Raw genomic sequence first — 20,872 nt, 5'->3', positions numbered from 1 at the left:
GTAAAAATTGTGTACCTCAAACTCAGAATAGTACTTTGCATATTAGAGATACCTAATCTGTGCTTGCTGAATGGATGAGTGAATTCAGTTGAGCCAGCTGGGAATGTATCCCTATTCCTTGATTTTTCCAGTGAGTAGGGATGCTATGGTACAAGACCATTATTCAATCTCTTTTCATCCAGAAAGCTGGAATCAAAGACTAATGAGTGCCTTTATTTAAAATGTCAACTGTATTATGAAGCTCAGTAAGTGTAAGAAACCATATAGCCTGTGGAGATAAAGATATATAATTCTCACCCAGGAAAAATCTCATTAGCTGCCTGAAAGACAAACCAGAAAGTTGATGATTAAAAAGCTCAGTGTGATAATTAATACAATGTATGAGAATTTGGGATATTGGGGGAATTCAAAACACAGGGAACATCTCACCCAACTATGGTTTGGTGGTCCCTTCTTGAACAAAGTAAGTCATGAGTGGTGAAGGAAATGAGACTAAGGCAGGCAAACAGGGGGTTTCAAGATCACACTGGACCAAGCAGTCCTGAATAGTGAATTTGAAGGAGGAGTGATCATGATTTAAAATAGAATGCTGACTGTCACAACCATGTCCTTCTATAGAATGTGTTTCCTAGCAAGACGGTAAGTTCTGATAAATACAATTTCTAACATGACCAACCTTGTCCATTCCCTCTCTGTAAGCAGGACTCTCTTTGGATTCCAGATTGAGTTCCAGTCACTGTGATCAGCAAGTGTCTGTAAAGTCATGCTACAGGTGATATATGCTCAGCTCACTGCTATCCTGACCACTGTAACTGGTCTGGTTGGTACTAAATCACCCTCTGAGTGGAACTCCCTGTGCCCTACTTAGAGCACTAACACCATGTTTACTCTTAATAGGCTTGGTGGTTGGTCTTTTGGAGTGCCAGTCCCCAATGAAGTTCAAGATTTGAATACAAATACATCAAAACCAAGAACTCTGGCAAAGGTAATAGAAATTTTCTTTTCTTCCTATTTTAGAAGCTATTTAGGGAAACCAAAAGCTGAAATATATTTTTGAGCATGGGCTGACAGGAAGCAGATCAGATCCCAGAGTTTGTTTCTGATTATTAAGAATAACCGTATGATGCTAGGCGTAGTGGAGCACACCTTAAATCCCAGCACTTGGGAGGTAGAGACAGGTGAGATTGAGTCCAGCTTGGTCTACATAGCAAGTTTCAGGCCAGCTGGGGCTACTAGGAGACCCTGTCTTAAAAAACAACCTATATGTGAACACCATCTTGAGAAAGAAAATGAATTTTTTTCTTCAGGTGGTAGAGAAATAGTACAAGTTGGGATTTCATCTAATATACTATCCTAGTTTGCTTTCTATTACTGTGATAAACATCAGGACCAAAAGCAATTTAGGAGAGGAAAGGTTTTATTTCAGCTTACACTTCTAGGTAACAGTCCATTACCGAGGAAGTCAGGGCAGGAACCCAAGGCAGCAATTAGAAGCAGGAATTGTAGAGGAATGCTGCTTACTGTCTAACTCATGGGCTCATGCTCAGCTAGCTAGCTTTCTTATATATCCCAGGCTCACCTACCTAAGGAGGCTGCTACCCACAGTGGGCTGGGCCCTCCCACATTAAACTTTATCAAGCCAGTTCTCCACAGACATGACCACAGGACAATCTGATTGAGGAAATTCCTCAATTCAGGTTCCCTCTTCCCAGGTGACTCTAGATTGAGTGAAGTTGACAATAAAAACTAACCAGGACACTGACTAAACTAAATGAGAGACTATTCTATTTTTGAAGCTGTCCATGGTTGTAATTACTGGAAACATCACCACTGTCCATGGTTGGCAAAGAAGTCTTTTATCCATGGATTTGCATGCCTCATCTTCCAAAAGGCTATATGGAAACAGGCCTGGCAAAAAAAAAAAAAAACCAGCAGTTACCAAGGACAACTCTTAGGGGCTCTAGATTTCTGAGTCCTGGCATTGTACCCTAGGAGTTAAGACTATTCCCTTAGAATTACAGGAAGCAAGTGGGGCTTTGTCCAGGTTGAGGAAATGAAGACTGGATAGAAGGAATATAAAAGTGGCAAATAACAGTTTTTTTTTTCTCCCAAGGAAAATAAATCAGTATAAGCTTAAGATAGGCAGAAATGAAAGAAGATCAAAGTTTACAGTCTCTGTGACTGGGAAACAAATAAGGCATTTGAGAGATTATTGGAAAGACCAGATTGTGGAAGTTAAGTCTACTGTGAAGGAGGGAGCACAAGCACACAGCAGGACCAGTGCAGAGAACACCGAGTCATTTCTTCCTACAGCATGTAGGATCCTGTCTGTTCATGAGCTCATCACACAACCTGCAACCCTGTGAACCCAGGAATGCAGCTTGTCTGTTGGGGGACAGGATTGTTTGTGCTTCCCTTAAACCTGGAGAACCTCATCTAGATAAGGACTTATGCTTTTGGGGGTCTACTCTGGGGAATAAAAACTCTTTACAGGCACATCACATGAAATCTTAGGAAACAGTCTTAACAGCTGTATTTTATGGTCTAATCCTTGGAGAAGATTCCACGTTAACACCAACTACTCAGAAATCTTTCCCTCAGCTGAGGTTTATTTAAATCTTTCTTCTTGTTAAAGAAATGTGTTTAGGAAATGCTGGCCCATATTGAAACTTATTATATAGACATGGTTAAAATATGCCTAAATTATAGAAGGAACTTGCTTATTGCCTCTAATAATGTTTTGACTTTTCATTCTATCCAAGTCCAGACTTAATGCTACCAGATGGTTGTGTGTCTTTGCTTTCAGATTTCCAGAGCACAGGTCTCTTGCCCAGTGGTGAGATGGGGAGTGACTTGTGCGCTGCCCTGACTCCTGTTCCAGTTGATCATTGTAGACTTGTATCTTCTGCTTTGGCATGTTTAAGTGGTGATTTCTGGGGTTTTTATGTTACTTGATGTGTTCTTCATTGCACACAAGCATTTGATTGGCTTGTATCTGGACATTTGGGGAATGCATTTTTATCTAGGAAGCCAAGGAATTTGATACTGTGGATAATAGTGAAGAGCACTGTTATATGAGATGCCACCTGGAACCTAGAGGTGGCTGATGTTCTACCAAATGATTGCTTTATCCTTTCTGTAATCAATGAACAACCTTTTCTTTCAACCTTTAGGGTATCTTCCAAAGACATTGACGGTGTTATTTTCATAGTCTTTTTTGAAGAAAAGTTAAAATATGCATATAAATATGCTTTTTATATGATTTGATATATCATAGAATGCCTCTCAAGAAACTTTCCAGGGGCTGGAGAGATGGCTCAGTGGTTAAAAGCACTGGCTACTCTCACAGAGGACCCAAGTTCCCAGCACCCACATGGTGGCTAACAACCATCTATAACTCCAGTTCCAGGAGATTTGATACCCTTTTCTGGACTTCACAGGCATTGCATACATGGGTACATTTATATGCATGCAAGCGAAACGCTCATACACATAAAAATAAATTTTTTAAAAAGAACCTTTTCAGTGCCTGTCTCATACCCAATATTTAGCTTATCCAACCCAAACTTAGAGCATATACATTTTACACACAAAAACAAACACATTGCTCTCTCTTCAACATTCCCTTCTGCCTGAGAGTTTTACACAGCTGAATATTCATGTTGGATTTCTTTTTTTTTTTTTTTTTTTTTTGGTCTTACTGTGCGTAGTTACTTTTCTGTGGAACCATTACTCACAGTCCTTGAGATGAATTTTCTTGGAGGGAATGTAATATGTTTCTAAAAGATTACTTCCCGTTTCTCTTACTGAACAGTATCTCTTTCTGGCTATGACCAGCAGGGAAAGAAAATCCCATATCTATTCCCAGAGCACCATTCATTTTAAGAAAACAGTACTTTGGAGGAAAAAGAAAAGAGAAAGAAAAACTTTTCATTTGAAGGAAGCAAAATCCTTAGTGCAAATTTTAAGATCATTATAAAAAATTACTTAAAGAATTAATAAAACCACTCTCAAATGAAGATCATTTTACAGAGAAATTGAAAGAGGAGCTCAAGAACATTTTAAATTCTACTCCTTAAAACTCTACGACTCAATCCTTTATTGTAAAAATGATTTTGGGTTGACAGCCACAAACCGTCAGTAATCCACAAACCTTCAGTAATGTCCACAGTACAGGAGCATTTAGTCCATGAGTGTGGGACTTGGCAGCTGTGGGCTATTTAACAATACCTGGTACCCTGGCGATTAAGATGCTTTACAGCTGGGCCCTGGTTCTGCCTCCTGGGAATGTTCCCCAGTCCGTTAGCTGCAAAGGCCTATAACTCTACTCCCTAGCAAATACCTCCTATCCCATCTCCCTCCAGCGCTCCATGTGCAGAAGATATATGAAATGTGCCTCTGTGTAGCTTCTCAGCTGAACTGCATGAAGCTGGATTGTGGGGCGCTCTGGCAGTGGCCTTCAGTCCAGCCTGATGGTGACTCTCGGCTGCAGCTTTCTGCATAGTCTTGAAGCTGTCTGTTTATGTAATTATAGGCCACAAGCTGCTTTTCTGGTTCTTGTTGAAACTCAGTGAATTCTTATTTACTGGCGTTTGGGGAATGTCAGCCTACTAGGGAGCAACACACTCCCTTCAGTACTAGGTCCGTCTGTCCCCTAAGAGGACCCCTTGGTACCACTCTTCATCTTCATTATGAAGTTCTATCTTTAAGCCTTTTTCCTCGAAATCTCCAACCCAGGTTTATTAGTCAGTTTCTGTTTCCCTTCAGAGATGCCACAGGTGATTCTTGTACTGTACAGTATGTTCACGTTTTATCAGTGGTCTACAATAGCTATCTCTCTGCTTTCCCCAGCATTCCTGAATGTTTTCCCTTCCACTTCCAAATTCCTCTGAAGCGTCTCTTGTCAACCACTTGCTGATTTTAAAAGTGCCCTGTGTTGTTGGTTTCTGTTACAATCGAACTCCTGCCAGTGCTAAAGGCAGGGTAGCATATCTATTCCCACAGGAATGCTGCATAACAAGAATTCCAAGCCTCAGAGGCCTCAACAGTGGTCACTTATCTAGATCAGAGTCTGCAAAGTTCTGCTGCTGGTAGGTTACACTGGACTGATCTTGGCCAGGTGTGAGCAAGCATGTGGTTGACTGGCTGTTGCCTTCAGCTGGGAGGATGGTGAACATTTTGATTCAGAATCTTTACATTGGAATGCTATTCAAATGATTAGGGGAACACAAGACTAAAATACATATTTTATTATTTACTGGTCTTTGTGGAGGCACTGTGTACCCCGAAGCTATATGCCCTGAGGTTATGGAGCAGGAAGGTATAAGGAGGCAGGCAGATACCTATGAGCCATGCCTTTATTGGTTCTAGAGTATAATCCAAACAGGTTTGCTAGAAGGAGTTTAAGCAATTAATTAATTTTTATTTTAAGTGTATGTATGTTTTGCCTGCATGTATGTAAGTGTACCAGTATTGTATAATACCCATGGAGGCCAAAAGGGGGCATCCCATCTCCCAGAACTAGTGTTATGAATGGTTGTTAGCTGCCAGGCAAGTGCTGAGAACTGAACCCGGGTCCTCTATGAGCAACCAGTGCTCTTAACTGCTGAGCCATCTCTCCAGCACCTACAAGGACTTTTGATTGCTGGGTTTAAAACAGGCTTGCACAGGTTCCAGGATGTCATGTTGTAATCAGGAGGTGGTCACTATAGGGCATCTGTGCTATCCATGTGTGGTCTGAGGGTCAGTGAGGTAAACTGAATAGATTGTATCTGCTTGACTTTTTGTATATGGAAGTGGCCACTAGTCAGAATCTACACAGACAGATGTTTAGATCAATCACACCGAGGAGCTAGGAGGAGGTGCAGAACTGGTGACAGAGCCTGTTTCTGCTATGAGAAGACCTGGCTGATGTTCAGAGGGATGCAGAGGACACATAAAATGATAAGAACTCGCTAGACTGTGTGTATGTGGGTAGTGGGTAGTGGGTGCTCAGTTCTGTTTTGTGTCTCTTCTTCCAGTAGGCAGCCAGCCCCGTCCCCTCAGTGATGTCAGGGGCTCAGAAAGGATGTAGGGACACAAATGTGCTTTTTCAAACTTCTTCTATTTGCCTCATTCTATGGTTCAAAGTAAGTCATTGGCTGAGCAAAATGTTGCATGGCAGAGGGCTGAGGAGCAGAGATGAGGATCCAGGGCCCTTCAGTGATCTAGTACAGAAGTCACAGAGCCCAGGGGCGAGGCACAGGGAGCCCAGGGTCCCAGGGGGCCCAGGCGTGAGGTGCAGGGGTGGGCTGAGCCTTCTGACTCCCCAGCTCCACTCCCCCATTCGCACCTCTACTTGACTGTGAACATCATTGTTGTGAGTTGAAAAAAAATTAGCCTGTTATTGAAACAAACAGGCTAAAAATAGAACAAAATTTGAAAATTCCTGATACAGAGTGAAGACTCCCATTTTCTCACCATTTTGTCTATTAGTTAAACATTTAAAGGAACCTCATGATAGTGGGGAACAAGGTCATAGATGTAGGTAATTGGAGATTCCAACTTTCATAGGCAGTGCATGGGTTTCTACTTGACTTTAACAGAATCCTAGGTTTCCATAATTTCAAGAATTATGACTGGTGCCTATGAGGGCATACGTGTGAGTGGGTTACAATATGGAATTGTAAGGGAGCTGTCTGTTAGGGAAAAGAGGTGGACATATACGGCACAATCCAGATTCCTTTAGCTTAGTGCTGACTTCAGTGACAACCCAGGCTTCATTCTGCCCTACAGAGCTGTGGATCTAACTGCCTTGGATTTGGGAGTAGGGCTCAGTTATGCTATGCTTCTTTGTTTAGGCAGAGTTTGAACATTTATAGAATGTCCTGTCTTCTGTGCTTAGCAGTTCTCAAGCTGTCTTTTATCTCCTTGCAGTTTAAAAGATGACTTTATGAATTAAATAATGATTTGAAAATGGGAGTTAGTTATGTGAAAGAGATAGGGATTCTGTTTACTGAACTGCTTAATGAAGCAGGGTAAGAAAGACCTGGAGAATATTGACTTGTGTTGTGGGTTTTTATTGTGTTGTACTGTATCTCTAAGACCAGTGTTTTATTACTTACTTAGCTGTCCCTGGAAACAGAATAGCTTCTACTCAGGTCCTTGTGATATACAACTGGTCACAGTGAGATGGAAGCCAGCTGACTGAGGTCTAGCTCTCAACTTTGCATCATCTGTGCAAACTTGAATAGGCATCTGTGAGGGTTAACTTTCTGGGGCTACTCTCATTCTTCAAAGTAGATTGATTATCTGTTACAAAACAGCATTTGTCTTCAGAAACCTGCTCCACAGCATTGAATAAAGACTTGCATGTACTAGCTGATTCATTTTATTGCTTGAAGACACCAGCTTTATAGGTTTACCATATGTATTTTGGTTTTCATTGACATATTGCTATTTTGGAATCTGGCTAACTATGGTTTGATCCATGCTTTTTAGGCTACTTAGTACCTGACTTTAATCACGTTGTCTTTCTCTTTTCTCCTTCCCCTTTCTCATCTCCAGAGGTACATGACAGTAATCTCCATGCTCAGCAAATGTTCAAATCAATTTATTTTGAGAAACAATGTTCCACATGCAGTTATTAATTTGAAAGTAATCATTTTTTCTGATCATCTTCCATGCCTTTAATTTGCAGGTCAAATTTCATTAGCTTACCAACTGAGAGAGAGAGAAAAATAATGGGCTTTGGTTCCCAAACCCTGAGAGACTATAATTATAAAGAAACATTCACATTTGTTCTGGGGGAAATTAATCTATTTTTAGCTGTAAATTATATGCTTGAGATAAATATAAAATTAGCAGACTGGAATTGGCTGCTCACTGGCAGCCTTGAGGGAACATTGTTCCTAGTCCTGTGTTCAGGTGCTGTTGGAGGTAATTGACACACACATTTCTACCTCAGAATAGACTTAAGAGCTGCTTTCATAACAGCCATTAAATGGTCTTTCTTTTTCAGGTGTGGTACAATCAGAAGGGTTTCCATTCTCTCCCGTCCTATCTCAATCATCTCAACAACCTGATCCTGTGGCAACACTTACCCCCCGAGACTGCAGCCTGGAGACGATATGGTAATATTTTAATGCATTGTGACCCACTGCTTTTAAAACAACATTTTTTAAAGTGAAAGATGAAGAAGAGGTTTTAGCAGGAAAGTGAAGAAAGATGGGCGGTTACCTACTAGCCTTTGTAACCACAAAAACACCAAATTCTGGGCTCTCTCTGCCTCTCTCATTACATGTCTAACCTTCTTGAAACTGTGACCTTGTGTGTGAGAAGAGAGCCAAAGGTGGCCTGAAAGTTTGCTTCTAAAATTATTCCGCAGTTTCAATATCTTACAGAAGCAAGCAGAATTCACTTTTTAAGGCTATTATTATATGGATTGTGAAGGAGAGAATATAGCTTCCCTTGATGCCTTATCACTGGGAAAGTGAGCATTGTAATCGATTTATGTTGGACCCTCAACTCGTTAACTAGTTACCTGTGTTTATCACTGACCATTTCTCTGTGCTTTCTTGTTTTGGTAAGTGACTCAGGTCCATTTCTGGAATTTAGAGATGGTTTCTGGGCTTAGGGGAATGTATCTGCTAGCATTGAGAGGATAAGTCATAACTTTTCAAATTAATCCAGCCTCATTTTTTAAAAAGAGAACAACCAGGAAGTGTCAGCAACAGCAGACCACACGCATCATACTTTATTCGCAGTATGCACTTGCTGAGGCATTAATTCACACAGAGGTCAGTGTTGAGCAGTGACTGTGATGCGCTGACTGATGCAGTGATGCTGATGGGCGTTTGCTTTGCTCTGGCCTCACCCCACTCTTCAAGTTTGCAATCCCTTTCTTATCTTTTTTCCTTTTACATTTTTTTTTTTTTTTTGGAATTCTGGGAGGGCCTTGCACATGTAAAGCAACTATTTTATTTTACCACTGCATATATATCCAGCCTTCTATAATCTTTTAATAAGATAAATTGCTTTTGTAGCACTCTAAAAGTATTTTAATTGGTAGCAGGTTATATCAAACATTAAAAAGATGATGGCTAAGAGAAGTTCAGGAGAAGCATGTAACTGTAGTGAACAGAGACAGAAAAGTATTTATTAAGGATCTAAAATATGCCAGGGATTCCATTAGAATTTAGTATCCATGGTCTCACTTAATTCCCATGTCAAATTTTATAAAATAGGCAGTATTTGCCTCCTTTACTGATTAGAAAACGGATGTTCAAAAGCCACCAGCTATGGCACTGAGCACGCTTGCTTCAGGGGCTGTGACAAGTTTTGGGCTTACAAATAGCAAGATTTGCTTCCCTACCATGTCCAGTTGAAAGGTCCCATCTCATAAGCATGCTACATCAAAGGGCGTAGCAGTGGTCCCTGAATAGTTGGCATTAGTTTAAGTCCGTGCTAAAGGTCAGCACTACAGGATAAATTGGAGTGTGCATTTGACTTTCAAGAAAGAGTCCAGTTCCTCATCATAAACTGAAATCTAGAAAGTAATTGTTGATCTCTCTGAAAGGATAGTTTGAGGCCAAATTCTGCTTGTTTGTAACTGATGTGGCAGGAAGTTAAGGACCTTATTAGTCAGTCAACAGACAGCCTTTCCCAGTATTTGAGGATGATAGCCTCATAAAAGTAATATGTTAAAAAGAATGGGAGAGGACTGGCTACCACCAAATGATGTACAGGAAGGGTATTGCACACAATGTAAAGGCACCTCAGCCAAGGCCAGCATGAACCTGGGGAAAATACATGTTAACATTCACATAGATGGAAGAAAGTTTGAGGCACTAGGGATATGGACAATGAAGGATTTAAGAGCTAAAATAGAAATCTGTGCTTCTTCGTTTGAATGACTGACTTCAAAACTTTAATATTGTGAAAAAGTGCCAGAGCAAAGAGGTGACATCAAGAAGGGGAGTTGGTTTGCTGGGGCCAGAGTTGCCATGTGACTAGGTGAAACTGCAACAGGATTCAGAAGACTGGAGAGAAGAGTTCACAAAAGCAGTCACAAGTAACTTTAGCCCTGACTGCTGGTTAAACATGGCAGATAAAGATGGAGAGTGAGGCAGGTTCTGCTTGGGTCAGAGGTGGCAAGAGAAGGGGACTGTAGGCAGAAGAGTGGGGAAAGAATGCTGATGCTCTAGCCCTGGGATGAGAGGTGGGACAATGTCAACATTCCAAGCAGAGAGGCCGGAAAGTGATGAAGCATTCCAGAGTCACCAAGAAGAGGGAGAACAGGGACAGATTTGGGAAATGGCCCCTGGAGGGCAGATTCAATGGAGTTGTTAAGATAGATAAACTTTTGCTTCATGGAGGGGGGCACCCACACACCATGCACAGAGAGTGAACGAGTGCCCGCCTGAGAGAGAGAGAGAGAGAGAGAGAGAGAGAGAGAGAGAGAGAGAGAACTTCTGCATTCTATCAGGTGCTCTTAAGGTTTCAGTGAGGAGACTGGGGGCTGACTGGCTTGTGCTTGAGCGTCTCTGGCTCTCAGCACACCTGCTTCATGGTACTGACTCAATGACCAGAGGAAGAAACCTAGAGAACTGCACCCCCAACTACATGAGCCAGGGAAACCAGACATCTCAGGCCTATGGAGAGGGGCTGATCCTGTGGAATGCAAGAAGTATAACTTAGCCTTTAACTACTTTGTAAAGTGGAGGAACAATGTAATACTAAGAAATTATTTTAAGTGTAGTGCTTTGCTTTAAAAATAAATCTATTCAGGGATGAGCACTCTGCATCCTCTTGCTCTGTGCACATTGGCCAGTTGTGGGTTTCTATGTTAATCATCATGCACTGCATAAGGAAATGTCTCTGGTGATAGTTGAGAGATGTGTTCATTTTATGTATACATGAATGAAAATTTTAAAAAATTCAATAAAAAATTTAAAAAGCAGAAACAGTCTACATTCCATTTAAACCTCCTCTTCACAAGTTGTATTAGAAAGTAGCTATACATGCCACTGAAAACTGGGCGAAAGTAAGCCCTGAAAAATATACACCGTGTATATTTTAACAAAAGTGAATAGGATATACCATGTCAGAAAGCAACCTGAGGCTAGATGAGGATCTGCAAGCCAGCAAACAGGTCAGGACCGTGGGCTGTCATCTTCTGTCCACGGTTAGTGTCCTGAAGGACAGTTAGCTATGGCACCGCCCCCTTCCTGCCCTCTCCTTTCCTGCCTGTATTCTCTTCTCCTCAGAGGTCCAGACCCTTCCTGTACCTCTGAGGAGCTTCCCACTATGGCACATCCTTGTGCCATTAACCTCAGGTGGTGCTGGGTGCTGCCGGTCAACTCCCTTTCTTCCTCTGTTGGCATATGTGTAAGGAGTGGAGTGGCCACCACTTCCTGGGGCTCATTGGAGATGGTGGGTGCAAATGTTTTACACTGTGGGAGCTTCTCTCCCACTTCATGGAACCATTTTACAGTGAAACCAAGGCTTAGTCATCATCAAGATGCTAGGTTAGAAAGTTTCAGGCCATGACTCCACCAGGGGCATCATAGGAATAACTAGACCCTGGCTAGAACAGTTTCCTGAGAGCTCTGGGAAGCAAAGGTCTGCAGTAGCTAAGCAAACATCCAGTCAGGAAGCAGTAGGGGTTTGCATGCCATTTTTACTTTGTATAGTCCCATCCATCCCTGCTGTGACCTGCTGTGGTTTTGGAGAATTGGTGGTTCAGTCACCAGTGTCTTGTGAACTGGAGACAGCACAGACAGCATTCTAAGATGTCTATTTTAAGGTATCTCAAACTGCAGATTTGGTCTCTGTGTCATGTTGGTCTCTGGGTTATATGCATGGGGTTCTGACAGCAAAAGATGTTCAGATGTCAGGCCAGAAGAAGCCGGAAAGCAGTGGGTGAGTCCTGTTAAAGTCACGGAGGGCCTGCAGGCTGGCAGATGCCTGGGGCAGAAGACTGCAGACTGTGGAGTTCATAACAGCTAAGGCACTGGAGGAAGCAGCAGTGAGAGTCTCAGGGAAAGTGTTTAAAAGCAGCTTCCTGTGCAGGGGAATAGGAGAAAGGCTCTCCTGGCTAGTAGAGACGTGTGTGCATTAAAGTCCCGAGGACCACAGGCACCCCCACACTATGGATTTGTACCACACAGAGCTAATAATCAACCTTGAGATATCTCTTTCTCTGTATCTGTGTCTCTGTGTCTCTGTCTCTCTGTCTCCCTCTGTCTCTCTCTCTCTCTGTGTTTCTGGTTGAGTTAAGGTCTTGCCATATAGCCAACCTGATCTCAGCTAATTTTTTTAAAACAAATGTTTAATTTCAAACGAAGTTTAACAAGGTTTCTCAAAACATGGGTTTTGATATTATTCAGGTATGGTGAGGCCAAAAGATCAGAACATAGTCATTGAAAAGGTGGGTTATTATACTTCAGTTCCAAGGAAGGAGTCATGTCACCCACTGGGGGACACATGGAAGCTACCAGAGTCACTGAGGAGGGAGGGAAAGGGGCATGTGGACAATAGCCTCTGGGGCAGATTGTGTGGGGAACAGTGGTTGAGGCTAGGGAGCTGAGGATTGCTACAGAGGAGTGAGCACAGTTGGGGGGGCGTTTGTTACATGCCCAGGGACCATATCAGGTTGCCTAGCACCCGAGGTGTTTAGGGTGGGAGATACCAGAGCGCTGCAGACAGGACCACAGCTGTGCATTGATCATGTCATGTGGGCTCTGCTTTTTAGGCAATCACAAGATCCAAACCAGGTTTACCTCAGAAGCACCTGCTGTAAACAGTGGGCTTAAAAAATACATTGATTCTCTGTTACTGGAAATTCCTTTAAAGATGTTTTATTTGGTTTCTTTTCGTCAAAGTTTCAATTCTTGACTTGTTTATATACTCAGCACTGGAAAGGGAGTTTTATGCAATAAATTGGGAATACAGAAGACAACACCACAGGAGGGTGCATTGTGAGTTATTATTAAAATGTTAAGAACTCCCACTAGCAAGGTTCTGAGCAAAAATTCTCTATCACATCCCTTTCCGCTCGCCTGTTCATGTGGGAAATGGACAGAGCTGCAACTACTGGCTTAATATTATAATGAAGCCAAAGATTAACTGGAGGAAGACGCTGACAGCAGAGGCCGGGTCTCCTCCATGGATTCAGCCCCAGCAGCTCCACAGCATGGCTCAGGAGCCTCTTGAAAGCAGGAGCCGATCCATTGACTGCAGGGACAGTAGAGTGCTCCTGTCACAGTCCTGTGATGGGTGTCTTACAGATGTGGGTATTTCTGTCTTAGACATGAAGGAACTTTTAAGACTTCATACTTAAAGGAGACTAGTTCATTAGAACCCAAGTTGATCTCCTTTCTCAACCTCACAGCTTATCTGAGTCCCTAACTTGAAGCAGGAAACTCAAAGTGTTTAACTTTCATAGCTCATTTCAGTGGAACCAGTTCATGAAGGATTGGAACGTGGGCACCGGCCTAGGCGAGGCAGCTGTGGTTTTCAAAGTGAATTTTCCAAGACGGAGTAGGTCGTCCTGTGTGTTAGTGCAGTTGGGGTGGTCTGCTCTGCTCCAGCAGGTTCCAGGACTTCTAGGGATGAGGAGAGTTTTGCAGGTACCACTTGGAGCCTAGTGAGAAGGATCTGGGGGTCCACAAAGATGAGAGGAATGTGAAATACAGGTTTACACCACACACTTTATTCCTCTTTTCTGTTCAAGTCAGCATTTGTTAGCACAGTATTTTTCAGAGTCCTAAGGGAGCCTACAAGTCAGTTGAGACTGAGCTTGTGATGCTGACTCTGCTTTTTCCTAAATACTCCATAGTCAGTCAGCAAATCTCACCCCGTCTGTCCTCGCAATCTCACAGGTGCATATTCTCAGTGCTTTTATCACTACCCACCTGGTCCTCTGTGCCAACTTCTCTTACCTGGATAGTTCCACCAATCTGTTCCTGGCTCCTTGTGGGCTGCCCATGCCCAATACCCAATGGTCTCCCATCTTTCCAAGGACACCCATGAAATGCATCTTTAAAGATATGGCATTCACTGGGACTTTCACCCCCTCTTTTAAGATAGGGTCCCACGATTTAGCCAGGCTGGCATGGAACTCCCCATCCTCCTGCTTCAACCTCACAAGTGCTGGACTGGAAGGTACCACCCTGTGAGGTCTTTACATCTCTGTTAATTTGTTTCAGGTTATTTATTTATTATTGTTTTTGGACACAAGATTTTATGTAGCCCAGGCTTGCCTTGAACTCTCTATGTAGTTGAGGATAACCTTGAACTCCTGATCCTCCTGCCTCTACCTCTCAAGTGCTGAGCTTGCAGGCATGATTTCCAATGCCTTGTGGTGACTTGGATGCCATCCCAGGCCTGGCCCAGCACTCCTTTCTATGCACAAACCCTTCCCCAGCCAAAGGTCCAACTCTAGACATACCAGGAGTCCTTGCTCTCTCCTATTAGACATCAAATCACTGTCCCATTTTCCTGGAAATTTATCTCACTAAAATATTCATAGACTGTTCACTCACTTTTCTTTAGCTCCTTCCTAGTGATGTCTGTTTATTCTATACTTAGGGTAAAATAATGGAAAAAGAAAACCAACAAAAAAATAGAAGTCTGTGTACCTGTCTCAGGCTATCTCGCATTACCCTTCCATCATGCACCATGTGTAAATACCTTCTCCTTTCTGGGTTCTCGCTTCTGAAAGTATTTCTGTCAAAATTCCATTTATTTTGATTCAGCAATAAAAATGCAGTCAAGATGTTGCCATTTTGTTGGGAAAAGTGTTTCTAAAATGTTGAAATTGGCCTTGCCCAATACTCAGAACTTTCAGTGCCTTTCATATGCATTCAAGATGAAGTGCTGCATCCAGCCTGAGATCTCTGCTCCTCTCTTTTCACAACCTTCTCTTCTGGCTTGTCATCATCCAGCTTTTGTGCCCAATGACTCTGTCCCTGAGGGCCCTTGCTCAGGGTTCCTCTGTCACTGCCCAGCAGCTCAGCAGAAGGCTGTTTATTTCTGCTTAACTCCCAGGGCCCGGCTCAGGGGTCACTGAACTCCATTGGGATCCTTGCCACCTTGCAGAATGAAGAAATGGCTTCATCTCTCTCTCCCCCGTAGACATTAGCTTCTACAGTCAACCCACAGATCCAGTTTCAGCAAACATTGACATATCATCACAAACATTTTCCACTCATTACATTGGCCATGAAACCAGCAAGCACTGTGCAATGCCATTATTTGTTTACGCATTTGTTTATTATTTAACATAAAATTTTTATACTGTGGGTATTTGTGGTTCCTAAAGTCTAACTGTAAAAAGATTTCAATGAAATTCTTTTTGAAATAAATGAGGCTTGGCACCTTATTACGGGGTATTCGCTATTGCTATGATTATATTTTATGATGATGGTAAATCTGCATTAAAATAAATACTTGTTGTTTCTTATTATTAAGACTTTTAAAACTGATATAAATTTATTGCATTGAAATTAACAAAAGATACAGAAGAATGAACGAAAGAAAAAATCTGCTTAAATCAAATGAAAGAATGAGTCAAAGCAGGATTAAACAATAACCCCCATGTAGATAAGAGATGTCTTTTTTTTTTTTCCTTTTGGAAGGCAGAATATGCATGAAAAAGGACTGGGTGATTTGATTTGATTTTGTTATTTTTACTCTGGGGTGGTGATCGTGATAGCAACTGCAGTTGGAAGCGTTGGAGCTAAACTTCTTCCGTATCCAAATCTGTCACAAGTCTAGGAACATTGTCCATAATATGTAATTCTGACATGGTCACATGGTGACTCTGTCCACAGTGGCAAATGAGCTGTGTGCTGGAACCTTCTGCACTTAGAATCTACTCATGCTGTTACAGTGTCAAAGCGAATCTGGTTCTTGTGTGGGGCAAGTCTTGAGTTCAGGGGCTTTTGACATCTTGATGACTCTAATGTACAGCCAAGTTTGGTAAACACCAGGATGATCTGTGACACTTCCCAGCTAATTCACATTTTGATCATAGACATAGGGAATAGATGAAAGCTCAAATGTGCAGGAGAATCAATATTCCTCTCCTTAGTTAGGACCATGTAGACAGTCACTTGGAGTCCAGGAAAAGACTGTCCTCCATCCAGAAAGGGCGCTTCCCTCTCATATGCTCACTTTTCTTTTGTATATGTTTAGCATGTAATTATTGTACACATATATGAGGATCAATATGATGTGACTCATGTACATGTTGTGTAATAGTCAAGTCCAAGTCATTAGTATGTCCCTCACCTCAAATATTTATCATATCAGGCATTGATAAAAAGTTTTCCTTCTGTCAGGCCATCTTCCCAGGTTCTCTCTGTGCTGGTCATTTGAGTCTCATTTGGGGGCTTTGTCTACATACAATCTACATACATGTGTGATGACTGCACTCAAAGAATAAACCACCATGTAGTTAACCTTAAGTCTTTCAGTCTCCAGGAGACCCACATGCTTAGCACATGTGAATTTCCTCACATGCATGCTTGCGTTATGTCACTGGGTGTTTGGTTGTATGAGGGAGAACCTAGAAGTTATGGGACTCTTCCATCTTGGAGGACCTAGAATGTGGTCCTTGGCTTTTACTCAAAATATCAAAAGCCACTAGCTAATGGAATATTGCTTGTGGAATATGGAGAGAAAAAGAGGTTCATCTCAAATTCGGTACCTGGGAAGATGTTGCTCATAACATGGACAGGCTCCAGGGACATCCTCATATAGAAAGGGATGCAAAAATTACATTGTAGACATATTGCTCAAGCAGATATTTAAATTATTAGCCCAAAGGGAGATCACAGGAGCACCGAATCCACAGGAGAAAGAAAACTTAAGTGAGCATTGGTTCCAGTGAAGGGTGCCCATGATGCATGTCTTACGTGTACAAAAATATTAGATGAAATGTCAAGAATGATTCATGAAAGTGAAGGCATACCCCACAAACCCGAATTCAATGATAATGGGTATGTCAAGAGAAATTCCTGAAAAGAAACAGTATCAACAAGGAAGAGTGATTGCTAAATTGTTTCGGATTGGAATATGATACAATTTAACTTTGTTAATCCTTTTTATTTGTGTGTGTGTGTGTGTGTGTGTGTGTGTGTGTGTGTGTGAGAGTGCGTGCTGTATATGCCTTCTCTACTTTGAAATTCAAGATCTCTTTGTGGCAGGCTCTATTGCTTCAATTCATAATGGCACTAATTGACTTTTATATTGAGAAAAATGCACACAACATTTTTTGGAGAGATTAAGTGGGTAAATAGAAGGAGAGAGCATCCAAATGCCATTTAGAAAAAGCACCTACACTGCCATGTTGAGGCTTAGTTGCATCTGACTGAGTCAACATTCTAATTCTTCCATGTCTTACTCCGGTGATTCAACACAAGGCTTCTTAAACTTTTTCCAATATGACCCCTTTTTGTGTGTAATATTCACCTAACCTTTGGTAGGTATACAAACCAAGCATTAATTGATAATAAGTGATAAAAATATTTTAAAATGATTCTTTGGTACACCTATGATTTTATAGTGTATTAAAACCTCATAATGAGATCAAAGTGCTGTCTCTTTTAAATCTTAGCTGAATATTTGATACTGCAAAATACAGAGCATCTTCGACAGTTTTTATGCTTGATCAATATTTTGATTTTATAATCATCAATGCTGAGAATGCCACTTCGCATAGATATATAGTATAAAATGACAGACGTATGCTTAGAGATATTTCAAAAACTGTTGGAAATTATGTCCTAATCACAAGTCAAAATTTAACACTTTTAATTAAAACTCAAGTCAGCAACCCTCAGTCAATTTTAAAATCAAACATTCCAACACAATACAGTCCAGAGACATACCAGCTTGATACTTACATGATGAGTAATGACGATAAGAAAATACTAAAAGTGTTTGTTTTTCATAGTTACATCTTTGTATTTCTGTAAGAAGAGAGATAATGTTGTATATGCAATAAAACACTGTGTTATTAATAACTTACAGTAGTCTCCAATCTGAGCCAAGGTGTTTCAGGCAGTGTTGTTGGGTTTGTGTGTTGTGATGCCACACACAGGCCAAAGTGTGCAAACCGTGTGTGCAAAACCAAGGCTACAGTGAAGTCATGCTGTGATGGTCAGTCTTAACTGCTAACTTGACATAATCTAGAATCACTTGGGTAAAAAGTATAAATTTTCTAGATCGGGTTGGGCTAGGAGTGAGTCAGTAGGGAATTATGTTTTATAAATTTTATTTTGTTTGTATGAGTGTTTTGCCTACATGTATGCAATTGCACCATGTGCACACATTGCCTATGGAGAGCAGAAGAACACGTTGGATCCCCTGGAACTGTAGCCACCCTGTGGATGCTTACACAACTTGGGTCCTCTGCGAGAGAAGCCAGTGCTTTTAACACTGAGCCATCTCTCCAGCCCCTGGACAATTATCTTGAGTACAATAATTGATATGGGAGGAACTACTCAGTGTGGGTGGCCCCCTTCCCTAGGCATGGAGTGAGAGAGTGGAGAAGGCAAACTGAGTGCAAACACGCATCATTCACTCCTTGCTCCTGACTGTGGATACGATGTGCCCAGGTGCTTTAAGTTCCTGCTGCCAGCAATGACTTCCCCACATGATGGACGGTAACCAGGAACTGCAACTAAAATAAGCCCTTGCTCCCCTAAATTGCTTTTTCAGGATAGTTTATCACAGTAACAGAAATGAAACTTAAGACATATATGATGCAACATGCATAGGGGCTGCCAGAGCATCTGATTCATTATGCTCGATTTTGAATTAATTAATTTTTGGCCATTGCATGTTCAGAAATATTTTTACCTTTGCCAAATTTTATATGACCCCCAATTCAGTTACAGGACCCCATATAGAGTTGTGAGCCTCAGTTTAAGGAGCTGTAAATTAAAGGAACACCAAGTTTTTCACACATATTGATGTTCATGCAAGTTTTGATGCAGATGTTTACAGCCATCTGGGCATTAATACTTCCAAAGATATACATTCATAAGAGTAATGGACCCTGAAGTGACTACTTGAATTGTAGGCCTGTTAAGAATCTGTCGATCAGAGTGGATCCAGGACAAAGGCACAGATGTGCGTTTTAATAAATGACTATACAGTGACAAATATACAAACTAGAAACTATAACAGATGCAACCATAATGAGAATGCTAAATGAGAAAGCTAATTTTATACATTTATGCATTACTGTGGGCCAATTCTTAGAAGGGAAAATGAGAATATAAATGATAAGAAAAATCAAGGGAAAATGATTCAAGTGTTCTCGAAATGTACATTCTGAAACGTCATCTTGAAAAGCTTTGAAGCTATGTTGGCAAGAGATGAGAGCACCCAGCACTGCTACGCTGAAACCCCGGCCCTTTTCTTTAATTCCCTTGGCCCTGTTAGCCTCAGCAGCAGCCCAGCACTCTCTCACAGTGCCATTGTTACCTAAATAGAGTACTGAGTGACAGGATACAAAGAAAATAATACCCCAATTACAGGGATTGTTCCTTGCAATAATGTGGTTTTCACTCTGAAGACATCAAAGGCTGTAAATGATTTTTCTGGCCTCACAGAAAAAGGATTAAATGGAGATTCAGAAAACTGGGGTTGTATGTCTCACTCTGCTTCCAATTATACTTGACCTCAGATCAGTCAGGAGAAAGTCTGTGTGCCTTCACTCCCCTCCCTGCATCGCCCACCTGCCTCCACCTGTTCTCCCAGTTCCTTGGCTGCACTTTCTCTACAGCAGACCCCACCCCAGGAATAGTCACACTGAACCTGACTGTCCATACTGGAACAGGTTCTCAACTCTCCTTGGACCTGTGGAAGGAGTTTGTGAGGTATGTGAGAACATGGGAAATGGGCTGTTCAGATGGGGTGTACCTACTTGCTGGTGCAGGCTCCAGGGTCTAGTGGGAGGGGGCAGTCATCTTGTTCCTGTGCTTTCTTATCCTTTCTTATTCATCACTCCTCTATTTTTTTGAGAAAGATATTTGCATACATCATTTATTTAAATAATTTCAAACCTCTTTCACGTTTGGGGTAATACACATAAAATCTAATAACCAGTTTAGAAAAATGTTAGTTTAATTTAAAAGTATGTTTAACTTTGTAGAAGTGCTACAAAAAAAGGATTCTGAAAACGATTATGTGGTAGTGAGCCAAACTGCTGTGCAAAAACGAAAAGTTCACTCAGTGTTCGTAGACCAAGACACCACACGAGCTTCAGGTGTGTGTACTTAACCACCATTAGACATCATGCTCCCTCAGTGCCACCAGCCTCCTTCCACATCCAGCTCCCCAGAGACCTCTTGGTGACTTCATAGTTACCACAGAGCCTTTGCCCTGGTTGGTAGAGATACCTTCAGGACCCACATGTCCACCCTGTTAGAATGTTCCTGCTAGCAGGCTCAGAGACACCTCTGGATGAATTCTGTGGCCTGGGAAGGAGTGGTTATCAAATCTCCGCTTAGCCCTTGATGAAACACAGCTAGTGCCCAGTGCCCAGATTTTCATACCCACATTAGAACATGGCAGAATGTTTTTCTCCCACATGAGCTGATTATGTCTTACAAAAGCTGGTGACAAACACCCAACCTAACTACGCAGCAATGCCAGGGTATTCTGTTGTAAACCCTGAAGTCCAGTCTTTCTCTGTATCCTGACGTGTTTTAAAGAGAATATCTCAGCTCCATGGTGAATGCATAGCAATGTCTATAAAGTGAGACAGAACCAAACGGTAGTCTATATTCATTTATTAAGTTGAAATTAATTTAAAAATTGACCCATGATAGCATATTATGTTATTCGTGGGTACCATGTGGTGTGTCAGTACTAT

General features: G+C 41.7%; 1 protein-coding gene across 1 annotated transcript in view; it reads left to right on the top strand.

Moving 5' to 3' along the window:
- Abca13 (ATP binding cassette subfamily A member 13) overlaps window positions 1–20,872 on the top strand; it is a 449,044-nt gene that overhangs the window by 291,946 nt on the left and 136,226 nt on the right. Inside the window, exons 46-47 of the mRNA XM_017802262.2 lie at window positions 898–985; window positions 8,000–8,111. Coding sequence (XP_017657751.1) covers window positions 898–985; window positions 8,000–8,111 — 200 coding nt within the window. The remainder of the gene's footprint in view (window positions 1–897; window positions 986–7,999; window positions 8,112–20,872) is intronic.

Source organism: Nannospalax galili, unplaced genomic scaffold (genome assembly GCF_000622305.1).
Source record: "Nannospalax galili isolate Female #2095 unplaced genomic scaffold, S.galili_v1.0 scaffold304, whole genome shotgun sequence".
In the NCBI taxonomy this organism is placed as follows: Eukaryota; Metazoa; Chordata; class Mammalia; order Rodentia; family Spalacidae; genus Nannospalax; species Nannospalax galili.
This window is presented reverse-complemented; position numbering and strand designations above follow the sequence as displayed.